At 40.7% G+C, this 15,075-nt stretch overlaps 1 protein-coding gene across 1 annotated transcript in view; it reads right to left on the minus strand.

Moving 5' to 3' along the window:
- sema6cb (semaphorin 6Cb) overlaps window positions 1–15,075 on the minus strand; it is a gene marked incomplete in the record, with an annotated part of 158,875 nt that overhangs the window by 67,188 nt on the left and 76,612 nt on the right. Inside the window, 1 exon segment of the mRNA XM_032517570.1 lies at window positions 2,103–2,303. Coding sequence (XP_032373461.1) covers window positions 2,103–2,244 — 142 coding nt within the window.

The following is a 15,075-nucleotide window of genomic DNA, read 5'->3' on the forward strand; positions in this document are numbered from 1 at the left end:
TTATTATTATTATTATTATTATTATTATTATTAGGTATCGTACCCTGGCATGAGGTGTAAAACTAATGGATTTATTATTTAAACTGGACTTCCTGGATAATATTTCATTTAGTCATTTCCGGTATTGGCCCGTTGCCACTGGAAACTGCAGTATGTCCTTTTTTTTTTCCTCTCCACAAAACCCGTTTCCAAGTAACCTGGGACAGACCCAGGCTTTTGGCAGGCGGTGTCTGACGGCCAGTTGAGGTTGTAATGAATACTGACAATAACAGTCACAGTAAAAGATAATGGAACAGCGACTAGAAAGAGTAGTTTGTTGTAGTTCATGGCATAGCATGGCACTGCACGGCATTATTTTTGATTGGTTTAAAGGAATGCCAAAAACACTTTTTTCTCATGTTTGCAGAAACACACTAATTGACATAAGAAGCGACATAATCAACAGTCTGTAAAGGGAACAGTCAAACTGTACACCCCTTCATGTTTTTATTATGACATGATTCTAACAAGTGGAATTCATTCACTAATCCAAACCAATTACTTTCATTTAGTAGATGAGATGGACCTTCCAAAAAAGCCTTGTAGAGTTTTGGTGTCAGCGGAGTTTTAGTGTCCTATTATGGCCTAAATCAAAAGTGAAATTGTCTGATACAGTCCTTAGTTGCGACCAAAAAGTAAGATATACTTTATAACTTTGCCCTTCACGTCACACTGTTTAACATCAATCATCAGAATGTGGTTTATGAAGCATATGCATCCAGCTAAGCATCAAATTCCAGGGAAAAGAGTGAATACTCTAAATTGATTTAGACAAAAATATGGCTGTGGCTTTTTCTATAAGCAACTCCAGAATAATAATATATTTTCTTGCCTTAAACATACTCTGCACGCAGTCCGTCACAAAATAGACAAGATGCTGATGAGAGTTGCCTGTCCACTTTCTGAAAGAAGTAGTAACTCAAGTATGATTTCATAGACCTCGGCCTCGTGAAGTACTACAATTCATAACGGACGTCTTGCATAGTTATACGGGACCTTGTGCCATGCTGTCACCTGCTGGAACCAGAGGTGATAAATCGCTCTCATTACACCTGGGATGGAGCTCCACATATAGCACTATTAGCGCAGCTATTTCTGCTAATGGTTGCGTTACTCTCTCCCAGATAGATCAATTACAGTGTGTGGGCCATGGTCTTCAGCCACCTCTTAAATCAATTATGGCCCATTACAGTTAGCGGCCAGGACCTCTTCTGTGGACCTCCCAAGTGATTGGGTGCCATCGATGAGTCCCCAGGTCCAATGAAGCAGAGTCTTGGGAGCGTCACACATGTCCAAGATCCTCTTATCTTAACGGCTGGTGCTAAAAGCTGCAGTCACATGGTGGATTGTGCAATAATTCAACATTAGCCTTAATGGACTGGCAGTGTAATTGTATTGTGATTGTTTTACTAAATTCCGGTTTGTCCAAATTAACAACAGCATTTGTTATTGATGTTTTGGTTTCACATGAGTTAATTTAATGATTTAGCTAATATTTACCTTAATGTGGCATAGTATGTCAATATATACCTTTTTTCACTGCAGACATGTTGACATGTCACAGTAGAAAAAAAGAAAAAGCACAGGTTTGTTTAAGACCATTAAGGATGGCTGCATTCCACTTAGGAGAGGCCCTGGTATTGTGCATGCTGACTCACTGAAATAGCTTACTGGGACACTTGATGGGATTGAGTTAAGATTATCAATTACAGCTGTACTTTTCCTACGATAAGTCAAATTATCTGCTGTGAAAATGGTCCAATGGAGGTATTTTTCACAGAAAAGTGATCACGCCACAACCAAACACCGCCTACTGGTCGGAGCAACCTTCTCCTTTTACAGCAAAAAAAAACAAACGACATAACAAACGGAGTAAATATTGCAGCAGCAGTATAAACCTCTGCAAATTTGCTTGCTGCGAACATTGCCTAAAAAAAAACAGCCACTGCTCTAAGCCATGTTCCCCAGTGATGATATAATGTCTCAGGGACCCTTGCTTTTTACTTTTACATCTACTCCTGCAACTGGGATCACCATGGCAACACAGCCGATTTTGAACTTACATTCTCTGCCCACGATGCTGATTGGTTCCAGGTCTTGGGGGAACGGCGTGGCTCCTGAGGACAGCTGAGGTAAGAAGGCGGCTAAGGTGAGAGCCAGGATGGCCGGCAGGACGGGTTGAGGCGAGCCAGGCGTCAGCCTCATTTTGGCAGAAGATGAGACCTCAGCAGAAACACATGGCCTACAGCAGATTCACCTCCCACCTACAATGAGACACAAGGTTATCAAGGTTAGGACAGTTAATTATGTGATTGAACAATTTTAGCAGCAATGTTTAACTGTGGCAGCTAAGTTCATATTAGCATGCAATGCCTTATGTCAATGCGGCGATGTGATTGAGTGTCCACTGAACCGCGGAGATTGTGAGAGTGCAGACACACATAAAAAAGGTGGAAGGAGATAGAGAGAGAAACAGCCACATGGAGGGAAGCTACCAGGAGAGGAGGCTGGGGCCCTGGCCACCGGGACAACTGCCTCATTTACTGCCAACCAAAGTCTTTCACAGGTGACTTGGCACAATTACACAGAGGAGAACACCTCGCTCCACCCACCCCTACACCAGGCCCTGATGGCGGGATTAATTACTCCTGTTAAGGGTCTGTATGGGATAAAATGGAGACTTGTCCAAGACGTACCTACAGTAGCCTCTCACTCAATACACGCTGGGATTGGTTACAGCTCTCCATGACCCTTAAGATACTAAGCAGTAGACCTTCAAGGATGAACAATAGTAATAATAATAAATGTCAAGACATGGATTGACACATTAAGCTGCAACTCTACAATACATTTTTTATACGAAGTATAGGAAGAAATGTATACTTGCATTAAAAACATTTACAAAAAACGGAAAAAGGTCAAATAAAAAGAAAGCTAGAAGGAATTCAAACATGACATATTCCACCAATCAAAATGTCCCATTTTAAAAAATGGATCCAAGAACATTTCAAAAACCTTCCTGGGACTGGATGCACACAAAAATCTCATCACCTATTTGTTGCGCCGTGGATGAATTTTTCCACCTTATTATATTATCTGTTTGCATGGTTGAGATGCCATGACCCTGCTAACCATCAGACAAACCAACAAACGGAACCAAAACATGGTTCATGGCAACCATTAAAGTAAAATTCCAATGTGCAAAGTGATTCATTCATTCTGGATTACTAGACACAAAGGAAGAGTTTGCTTTGCATAATTACAGGAGCAACTCGGAAGCTACAAAAACCATGAGCGCTACTAATAAAGACAAACTTACTTAACATAAAATGCTGCAATACAAGTGACCAGTTTTTGACAAGTTATTTCACAGAAATGCAGAACAAAAACAACAATTACAGCTTGTCATGCAAAGATGTAGTAACCTCATCCACCTGCGTTGACGTAAAGCCATAGATTCCCATTTTAAACTAATGGGTTGACAAGAGTCCTGAGAAAGGCTCTCCTAAATTTAAAATAAAGTTAAGGCAAGTTTGTTGGTATTGCGTGTCTATGTGGGAATAATTAGCATCTCTAGGTGTTGTGCACAAGGCTGCGATTGTGCAGAAATGCTCATCTTCACATCTGTCCGATATCCGAAGAGAGTGACAGATGGGTGGCAGAGGGATTTGTCGAAACAAACTTCGAACTGCGATGACCTGTGCTTACCGCCAACTTATTTTGGGCATGTGTCCTCCACAGGGGCCCTTACTAGCCCTCCCAAATGTATGCACTGTGTCGCTTGGCAATGAGACGTGGGCCACATGGCTTTAAGTGGGAGCAGAAAATTAAGTCAGCAGAGACATGAACTGCCATCAATATTAATAATAATATGCTTCATTTAAATGCAGCGGAGAAAGCTGCATTTAGCAATGAGGTCAAGCGATGATCACAACGCAATAAATCGAGGAGAGTGGGCGGGTGTCTGCTTGTGTTTACTTTCTGAATTACAACGGCTTGTGTGGCCTGCCTTAGGCGATATATGAGAACAATATACCTGATGGATTAGCTTCATATGCCATCATTTGGATGTTTTTTTTCCTAACGGAAAGGACAGCCGTTTGAAAGACAAAAATATTATGTTTTAGTGGTATCGCTGCAAGAGACAAGTCCATGAGAAAAAGCCATTAAAATGTCAAAAACATTCAGGGCAGACCAAAACGGTTGTTAGAACTTTGGTCATGCAAAAAGAAAACCGCTGTTAAACGAGTCCCAAATACAGCCATCTAAAAAACATAAGCAGCACACTGAGGGAGCATTAAATCCTTGTGAGGAAGGGAGGCAGAGATCATTTAGTGACAACCTGGGTGCTTAGTTAAAGGCAAGCAGCCAGCAGAGTGTGATGGTGATGCATGCAAAACAAAAAAACCACAACCACAGTAAATACAAAAGCTTATGCAAGACCACTCATATACACTGAAACTCAAGATAACTTCTACTACAAGCAAAACACACCATGAAGACACTTTGCTGCTTTAAAGGTCCCATATTATGCTCATTTTCAGGTTCATACTTAAATGTAAATAAAGAAACATTTTTCATATACTGTTTGTCTAGATATATGCCTATATTTACCCTTTGTCTGAAACGCTCCGTTTTAGCGCCTGTCTCTTTAAAAGGAGAATTCCGGTCGATTTCGATTTTAGCTCTGGGGTTTGTAAATGTGTAGTGCTGTTAGTAGAGAGAAAAATGAAAATAATCAGCGCTGTCTACACAGAGTTATCCTCCTGCTTGAGTAAGCACCCAACAGGCTTAAACAGGGCAAGTTTTAGATGTGTTTTCAGCCTCGAAACATGCTCAAAATGTCATTACATGAGCAAGGAAGGAATAACTGCGAATGGCTAGGCACTTGTAATGACATTTTGAGCATGTTTCGAGGCTGAAAACAAGTTTAAAACTTGCCCTGTTTAAGCCTGTTGGGTGCAAAATCTAGTAGGAGGATAACTTGTTGTAGGCAGCACAGATTGTTTTCATTTTTCTCTCTACTGACAGCCCTACAAATTTACAAACAACAGACTTATTAGGGGTGTGACGAGACGCTTACTCCACGAGACGAGACACATCACGAGATTGGGGTCACGAGAACGAGACGAGACGAGATTTAAAACAAAAAAATTAAAGAAATCCTTTATGAAATATATGAATGGAAAATAGTTTTTTATTCAACTGAAAAATCACAAAATGCAAAACAATTTAGGTGCTGTATACTGTTTATTTAAAAAAAAATAAACAGTATAAATAAAATAAATGTGTAAATAACAGAAAAATAACACTTTAAATGCAAACAGTAAGTGTATCAATAACCAAAGTACTGCTCTTTTAAAACTACAAGTGCAACAGAAACAAATTTTTTAATTTTTTTTTAATGTTTTCGTCGCGGGTGCAGTAGTTAGTAGAGAGCTGTGGTGGTGCTGTAAGTGTTTTTGCATAGTGCTCGTGTTAGCGCGGTATACTGCATTTTTTTCTTACAATGTTTACATATGTGTTCGTCTTGCTGTCACTCTTTCGCCGTTTATCATTTCCGCAGGAAAACCAAATGTTGCCACACAAATGATTTAAAAGTGGCGGGGGGATCTCCAATAGTAATTCACGCTCATCACACGCTGACATCACAGCGCCTCACGCGACAACTTTCACCTCGACGAGAAATCTCGTCACGTTTTAATCTCGCGAGATCTCGTAAAACGAGATCTCGTCACACCCTTAAGACTTATGTGTTAAAAATTGACCGGAATTCTCCTTTAAGCCCCCCACGTGAAAAAGCACAGTCTGTGCGTTTCAGGGCCTTCAGCGTCTGTGCTCTCGGAGTCTCTGCATTACCATTGCAGCCAGAGAATGACCGTGACAGCCCTTTAGAGGCCCTTTTTACCTATATAGAGCATATTTGTGACATCACAACCGTCCAGAAATCCTGACAACTCGTTTAAAGGCACTTTCTGAATACAGGCTGTGTGCATTTCTCTGGGGATTAAGCGTTTTGATACTGGCACGGCATTTATAAAGCCTCAACCTGCTTTATGATTTAAAATAAACATGGAAATCTTACTTTTTACAATAATGGCACTTTAAAAGAACAGAGTCCGCTTACACTGTGATGAATTGGAGGCTATATTAAACTCAGGATTAAAGAAGTGATTGCCCTTTCATTGCAACATTTAACAAACTGTCAGTAAGCAGCACATTGAACAGACACATACAGTCACACACACGTCATCACTGACAACGTAATACACAAAAACAACCTGCTTTGGCTGCCAGTTGCTGAAGAACTGGTTAGTCTGAACTGTCATGGCCCTTAGCCATTTCCCAAAGAGGAAGCAGTCAAAAAAGGGAGTTTGCTCAGCAAGAGTAAAGGTCTGTGATCATGTATAACCAAATTAATGAGCCCTCACTCAACAAGTCCAACAAAGGAGAGAAATGCTGTATCAGGAGATAATCCTTCAGAGCAAGACTGGAAATATTTCCAAAATATTGACATTCTCAAGCCACTTATAACACAGAATAATAAATTCTTAATCTACATATGAATTTATATTGAGGATTACATGGCAGTAATAAATAAGTAATACAAAAAAACCCACATCAATGAATTCCGTTTCAAAAATGCTCAATCTTGCACCTGAAATACACGGCATACAGTACATTTCTGTTCCATATGTAATGAAGTTTGATATTGACACCACATGAGACATCAGCCTTGCTTACAAGTTGCTGTGTAGTGATTCATGTACTAACAAGAGACATGAAATCGCCCTCCACAAGGCAGTTCAGAGTCCCTGCATTTAAACGAAGTGTAGCAGTGTGCTGCTATCTGAGATCTGAATCCAGAAGATATAATGTGATGGTTTGTGGTTTATTTGTCATGACTGAACGGTTTTGTACATGTCAAAAGTGTTATACGTGTAGGTGTATGTTCAACGTGTGAATATTTCTTGAGGCTCAATTCCTTGAGGAGGCAAAATATATTTCAGTGTAGTGTATTGCATTGCATATTGAAAGCTGCCACTGCATGCTCATTTTGATTCTTTGTTTTCTTTATTTGCTCATAAAATGCAGCCTACCTTAAATCATAGTGTGTAAGGATGGCATTAAAAATGTATGCAAAAAGTTTGGTTCATTATATCAGATGAAATGCCACACAAGTTTGCTATATTTTAGGGACCTGCTGGATATAAACAATTATATTCAGCAAAAATTCTAAGCTTAATATTAGGCTAAAATATGCAACAAACAGCTCAGTGATTTGATAAAAACTTAACAATGCCCATATTAAAAAGGTTAGGGCTCTGATCCGGTATGTTCCAGCTCTGACATTGTCCTGAGAAAACTACTGGAGTAAAGTGGCTGCATATACCCATTTGACCTTTTGACACAAAGAGGACACACCCCTGCCCTCCTCAAGCTCCCATGTTTACCTCCCATGCAAATGTGTCAACAAAGCATCTCCCCTCTGGAATTCTGAACTTTCTTAACTTAACCTAACACAAAGTCTAATCAGTTAATGACTTCCTGTGCAGTCTGAGGGGGGAGTGGACGGCTGATGCGCTGACAGCAGTCAAAGGGAAATAAGCCACCGCTTATCTGCTCTTGTGTTTGCGCTCTGTGTTCTAGGGTTTGGACGGGGGGGTTGGGTGGGGGGGGGGTGGGAGGATCATTTTGTTTTTAATGAACTGGACTTGTTAAGCCATCTTGGGGACATTGGCAGTTGGGACTCTTTGGGGGAAAGGGGTTTCCGGGACACTGGGATTCCATTGATTATCTGACATTCATTTGGATTAGCCAACAGCGCTCGGCTGAGGTTTGATAAGATGTATCCACAGAGAAGTTTGGAGTCTCAAGGCCTTCAAACATTAACTCTTGCAAGTTAATATGTGCTACGGTCCCCGCTTGGCCAGGAAAAAACAGCCCCACAAAAAGTCACACTTAAAATCCTAAATCAGGGGTCTTCAACAGGGGGTCCGCAGAGGTACTGCATGGGGGTCACGAAAGTTTTGGTTGATTAGACTTTTTTTTATATTCCCCCCCCCTGCAAAAAATGTCTTTCAGTCATCAATGCACACATGGCACTATAGGACCAGTTTGATATAACACAATTTTATACAATATGTATAATTAGGGGGTCCCCGCTCCATCTCGCCATCAGTTTGGGGGTCCTTGGCCTGGAAAACGTTGAAGACCCCTGTCCTAAATTACAGTTTCATCCTCAATCAACTGCATTGCACAGTATGCACCAGTCGCCTCTCAGGACGTTTATTTTCTGCCAACACCTGCTGCACACAACTAAACAGCGTAATCCTAATACAGAATCAACCTCTAATATTCCCTGACCTCACCAGTGCTTCAGTGGTGGCGAGGCTAATCCACTTGCTCTGATAGCCACAGAATAGAGTACCTCTCACCTCACACCTCCGTGCACTTGGATATCTCTCAGGCCCTTGGCTGTGAAAGTCTTTAAACCCCACTATCCTCCAATGACATATTTGTGGTACACAGTGGCCGGAATAATGAGCGAGCGTATCCCTTCACTACTTGAGAACTTCAGAAACAATTAGCCACGCTAGCCTCTGCTCTTAGCAGGCTGTAAAACAGCTTCCTACAATTGGCGATATAAGTAGTAATCATATATAAGATAAGTAATAAGTAAGTCAGGGTTAGGAAAGTAATTGTAGAAAAAGCAACAGAGCCAGCATTCACTAAGAAAGGTACATGAGCAAAAACAGGACAAAAGAATACAGACCCTGGTTGTAGAATATACTGGAAGGGTGTGATGATATATAATTCACGCAAATCAACAAATGAAGTACTGCGGTGGTGCTCATAGAAACATAAAGTTACATCAGTGTTTCCATGATACCCTTTATACCGCCAATGGCATGCACCAGCACCAAATACTATTTCTTGCTGTGTTGTAAAGTTATCTTTACAAAAGCCTTTAAACATTAACTCTGGCAATTTGATGTTTGGTTTGATAGTAATTTAAATTTCGAGCAGCACATCACAAAGCTTGTTCAATCATGTTTTTATCAAATGAGAAATATAGCTAAAAAAATCAATCTATGTTAACTTATAAAGACACCAAAACCATTTTACACGCCTTCATCTCATCACGCCTGGATTATTGCAACAGCCTTTTCACTTGTTTAACCCAAACATCTATTGATCGACTCCAGACTGTCCACAACTCAGCTGCCAGGCTTTTAACCAGAACAAAGAAATATGACCACATTACTCCTATTTTAGCTTCATAACACTGGCTCCCAGTATGTTTTAGAATTGACTTCTAAATTCTATTGATCACTTTTAAAGCTCTTCATGGCCTCTCGCCTTGTTATATTTCTGACCTTTTAGTCCCATGTACACCAGCACGCACCTTGAGATCCTTGGGCAGAGGTCTGCTATCTGTTGCAGAGTCTTGACTGAAAACTAAGGGGGACAGAGTGTTTGCTGTCAGGGCCCCGAGGCTCTGGAACAGCCTGCCCGAGGAAATCAGGTCAGCTGAGTCAGTCAACTCTTTTAAGTCGCTTCTTAAAACATAGTTTTAGAGGAGAGCTTTTCCCGATCCTATTTGACTTTACCCCTTTTATTTTATTGTAATTTACACATTTTATATTTAGCTGTATTTTAGTCTTTCAATGTTTCCATGCTTTTGTCTTTTTGTATTATTGGATATTATTGTTTTTACACTTGTTAAAGCACTTTGTAACTTGTTTTTGAAAAGTGCTTTACAAATAAAGATTATTATTATTATTATTATTAATATTATTGGTCCATAATCGTGCTCATTTTCAGGTTAATACTTGTATTTTTGGGTTTCTACTAGAACATGTTAACATGCTGTCTGTCTGAATATACCTGTGTTCACCTTCTGTGTACAACCCTCTGTTTTAACGCCCGTCTCTTTAAGCCCCCTCCTAGAAAAGCCCAGTCTGCTCTGATGGGTCAGCCCTTTCCAGGTCTTCTGCATCTGCGCTCTCTGAGTCTCTGCGCCATCATTGCAGCCGGGGAACGACAGTAACAGCACTGTAGTGGTACTTTCTACCTATTTATAGTAAAGTTGTGACATCACAACCGTACAGAAGTCCTGACCGCTCGTTTAAAGGCAGTTTATGAATATAGGCTGTATAAAAATCTGATGACTTAAAATGTAATTTCCTTTAGCCTGAGGAAGTAATGACAGGGTGTCAAGTTGTCTGGCTTTCATTGGTTTGTCAGACCAGTAAATAAGAACTTGCCTGATGATTTTGTTGTTGTCAAAACAACCACATGGGAATTTTAATGTGACAGGAGCAACAACAACAACACATGATATGAATGGGGCATGGTGAGACAGGAGATTCATTGTTGAGGCCTGAGCCATATTGTTCCTCCCTGAACTTCTTTTGGAAGGTTCATCAGACCACCAAACTCACTGCAGTCCCATGACACGAATCACACAGCACATCCTCATGCGCAGAGAGCATGTTTTTCTTTCAGTGCTCACATCCTTCCTGGAGTTGACTCTGCACAAACAGTCATAGCTGACATTCAAACAATATTTCCTGAGGGATGCACCTCAGTAGTGAGTGACTATTGACCATCAATATTTTTTCCTGAAGAAATACCAGCGGAATACACTTTTTTGGAGCAATTCTTTTCTTTACCCAGCAGTCATTTCAACTCTGCACTCAACCCTCTCAGACAGGAAAAACGTAGCTAATTTGATTTCCACTGGCTAACCACGTAGACGCCGTCATGGCAAATTGGTATTGAGATCAAGGAGCACTGGGCAGTAACTGAGAGACCAAGCCCCACAGGACACAAAGGTGAATTGTACGGGCTAGTTTTCAGACGAGTGTTACATGTGGCACAAAGGAGTACATTCTAGTGTCGTTACAAGCTAGCTCTGATAAAGAATGCCCTTACAGTAAAGGTTTTTGTTAAATATTACTACAGTTTATCAAGACATGCAGCCTCTTTTTAGTTTATAGTACACTGACATTATACAGGTTCAACATATATACATAACATTGTTTTACCTTTCTTTTCTGTGGGTTCTGATGGTGATTTCAACTACTATTTTTGTATACTAAAATGAAAAAGACCCTACAAACATCTGATATCAGGAAATTATATCGGAAAATGATGGTGGAGACTTCAACAAATGATGAGTCTGATGGTTTTAGGTTAAGTGCAGCATTTATTCAAACAATGAACAAACTTGCACGACATAGGGCCGACCGTGTCTGAACAAGAGTGACTCTATGAACATCAGAATAACTTTTTTATACTCTTTTTGTCCTCACACATTCCAATCTATCTATTCCTGTGAGACAGGGTTCCCTCAAACTAACCCTTATATGTAAGATCCTTAGAACAGATGAAATACATTTGAAAACCTGCTTGCTTAAATATTCCACCTATCAACATCCATTACTTGTGTGTAAGGAAGTTCAAAGGTTTGACATTAATGATTGGTAGGGGTGGGGGAAATAAAAAAATAAAAATAAAGCCGTTTTTCCGTGGTAGTACTGTATTGATACAGAGGCACCAAGGATCTATTATTATCTATGCATTGGTCAGTTTGTGTGCTCGACATTCCCATTTTGCAGCAATACAACTGAAGTGAGATGAACTAACAGAAAAATATATTTTTTTCATAAAACAGATGTTTCCTTTTGGGAATTGGCATAATTTGAAATTGGGAAAGATTGGAAGTTGGGAAAAAGGTAACAAACTGCAATTAAAAAAATATTGCAATATGTTTAAAATCGCAATAATATCATATTGTGACATAAGTATTGTGATGATATTGTATAGTGAGGCCCCTGGTGATTCCCACCCCTAATAAAATGGTAACCATTACACCCAAAATGGAAGACTAAAATTATAAATCCACAGGTACAAATAGTGCAAGTAGCTTTATACCTTTTTTTTCGTCACTCTTTTCATTCTTTCAAACCAAAGAGTGTAGATTTCCAGTGTTGCCTGTCACTGACCAGGCAGATGCTGTGTATAAACACTTGACACAGGAGAGACATCTAAGCTGGGCTGTTGAATAAAAACATGTCAGATAAAGGAGCTGGGGATTTCGGGATATTTCAAAGGCTTTGCAATGGCAAAAACAGAATGGCTCCAGGGGATCACCGTGGCAACATTTTAAAAAGTCCATTAGCATCACTGGTCGAAGAGGAGTGATGGCTGGCTTCTTGCCTTTTACCAAGAATAGAAAAATCAATGGTCCCTGTAGTCCTTTAGTTCTTGGATTAGTATGTCAACTGCCTGGTGTCAGTATAATGTAGTCTCATTCTCATAGTGTCTGCATTGTGCCACGGCAGCGAGAGGGCACGATGGCATCCACGATGAGATGTGTCTGTCAGGGGAGGTTGGGACCCTCCCTGCCATCAATGCCACTCAGTCTGTTCCTAGGGGAATGCTGCTTTAACCTCAGTGCCCACAGAGTTCAGACAAGTGACGGGTTGTCCTGTTGCAGAGGCCATTGATTGTCACCCCATGTCAGACTACTCAATTCTATACTCCTCTTTCCTCATTGAAGAATCCCCACAGATTAGAGCCTGGTTTATATGTGAGCTTCCATGGCAGGATTAATGTCAAAATGTGAAACCAAGTTGACAGCAAGAGCCCACAAAAGTTCTGAAAACTGTTTCAGCACTGCACTGACACGACATGGACTATCAGTATCGTTTGGGTTTTGTCTGGTACTGGTGCTAAAACGATACTTTTAAAACAGTGCCTGAACCTTTAAAACACAAGATCAGAGTACGACAGTTGGCTACATTAAAGAACAGCTTGTGTATTGCTAAGGCCAAATGGTTACATTTAAATAATTTATTTGAAATGTAATAACTAATTTATTTCACCAGTCAATTGCGGCTTGACAATAAGAAAAAACACTAGCTGGCAGAAGAGCAGCTTACAACAAGCTTACGTTTCTCAAGGCGCGCTTGAATGCACCATACATTTACAATGTGCACTTGAATGCACCATTTAGTCCTGTTGGTGTTGTTTCTCTGACATCTTTGACTGCGGTAGAGTCCATGGTGTCTCAAAAAGTGTAGCTGGGCTACTCTTTGTCTTTAGAATCCTTTTGAGTGAAATACAGTCACAATTCAGACCGTTTAGCTTTAAGCATTTTAACAGTGTTTACACCAGGTACTGGCTAAAGCTAAGCTAACGTTACCTGGTGCCAAGTGTAATGTTACGTAGCGTCACATGCAGTGATGCTTCTGTTGCCTGTAACGGCAGTTTCAGAGGACCAGAGGGCAGATCAGGCATTTAAGTGGCACCGACATCTGTGTTGTTGTTCGGGCTGGTAGATACTGGTGGTATAGGAAACCCTAATTAATTGTAAGCACCCTCCAGTCTCCAGTCAGACAGCGGGTTGGCCAGGCTTCACACAGAGGGATCTATGTAGGACTCAGACAGTGAGACGGTTCTCTGATCGATCCGCAAAACCGCAGCAGGCATCATCCATCGTCTTCATGTCTATTTGCAATGGCTGGAAAGAAAAAAAGCCCAGAGGGCCATCAGTGGAGTAGGGATCAGGCATGCACCAGAGGAATCCTCTCTGTCTGCCTCCTGTTAATTATTCAGATTCTTCTTCAGAGAGGCCTATAATTTCCTGACCAGTCCGTGCTCTCTGTCACTCAGGATGCACCTTCAATCTCCTGCAGTCCTTATGGCATTTCAAATTGAGTATTACCTTGGGATCCCCCAATCAAACGGATCATTTTAAAATATGCTGGGCAGCAATTGTGCTAGCCCCTCTTCCTCATCTCTCTGTCTTCCCTTCATACATAAAAGTGAATGTTAACTACCCCCTTCTCCTCTCAATCGTTCTGTCATCAATAATTCAGAATGTTATTGAGAAACACTACCTGAACCCTGTATTGACAGAAATCCAAGCACTGTCATTCCCTCAAGGGCGTCATAATTGGATACCTCCCGAGGCTACTGCTGTGAAATGCAGAGCAAGAGTAGAAAGCGGGCTGTGTGTTTGCTGTATTTTGTGCGTTTTCATTTTACCTTCCTATTTCAGGGACTCTAATCTGACCCAAGAGCCGAAGTTAGCCAATTTATCGACTGGAGGACAACCTCTTGGGAACATTTAGAGGTGGGTAAGAAAGTGTTTGAGTGAACTTTCCAGAATGAAATTGCAAAATGAATCAATGAACCAAGGGCAGCTGTGTTATTCCATTCATTGGCAGAGCCATCTACTTGATTCAACTGTGTATGGAAATTAAAATCAACATCACATAATCTCATGTCATGCAGCACTAAGCCCCATGAAAAATGGGGCTCAACAGGAGCCAGAATTTCTGTGAAATTAAAAACATCAGTGAGGAGGATATGAAATAAATATCATACAGTACCATGAACAGGTATTTTGATAGTTATATTAGTGTTCTCCCCTGTAAACTGATTTATCGGTTTGTACATCACGAAAATACAACACCCCTGTTCTAATGCAGTACAGTGCTGTCTACTCTGCTAAAACAATGGAAAAAAGAGTGGATATAAAAAGGAGAAAAGAGCCGATATAATCTCCTGTCCCAAAACACTTCACACACACTATTGTGCTGCCTGAGCCTGTCATAATTCACACAGAACTGCTGACCCCCTACAGAGCATGAAGAGAGGCACAAGCTACCTGGATGTAGCAGATATTCAACAGACCAGGCAGGATGAGATTTTCATCGTAAAATGCTTTAATTTATTGAGGGGAGAAGATGGGAGAGAGAAATGGTGAACCTGTCTTCTTGACAAGAGATGGGCTTTCCGACTAAATCAAAGCTAAGAGACCACTGTCAGTTTGGGTCAAAGCAAAAAACCAATCACATTTACACACTGTTAAATTGCACAGAACGCTGCATTAGGGTTAGAGCCTCTAACAACAGATGTGAAGAAATTGAAAGGACCTGGGCAAGCGACTCTTCATAAGTTTCCTTTAAATTCACCTGCTTTGGAAAGACCAATGAATGTCAGTGATAAACTAAGTGG

This window comes from Etheostoma spectabile, chromosome 6 (genome assembly GCF_008692095.1).
Source record: "Etheostoma spectabile isolate EspeVRDwgs_2016 chromosome 6, UIUC_Espe_1.0, whole genome shotgun sequence".
NCBI classification, from domain to species: Eukaryota; Metazoa; Chordata; class Actinopteri; order Perciformes; family Percidae; genus Etheostoma; species Etheostoma spectabile.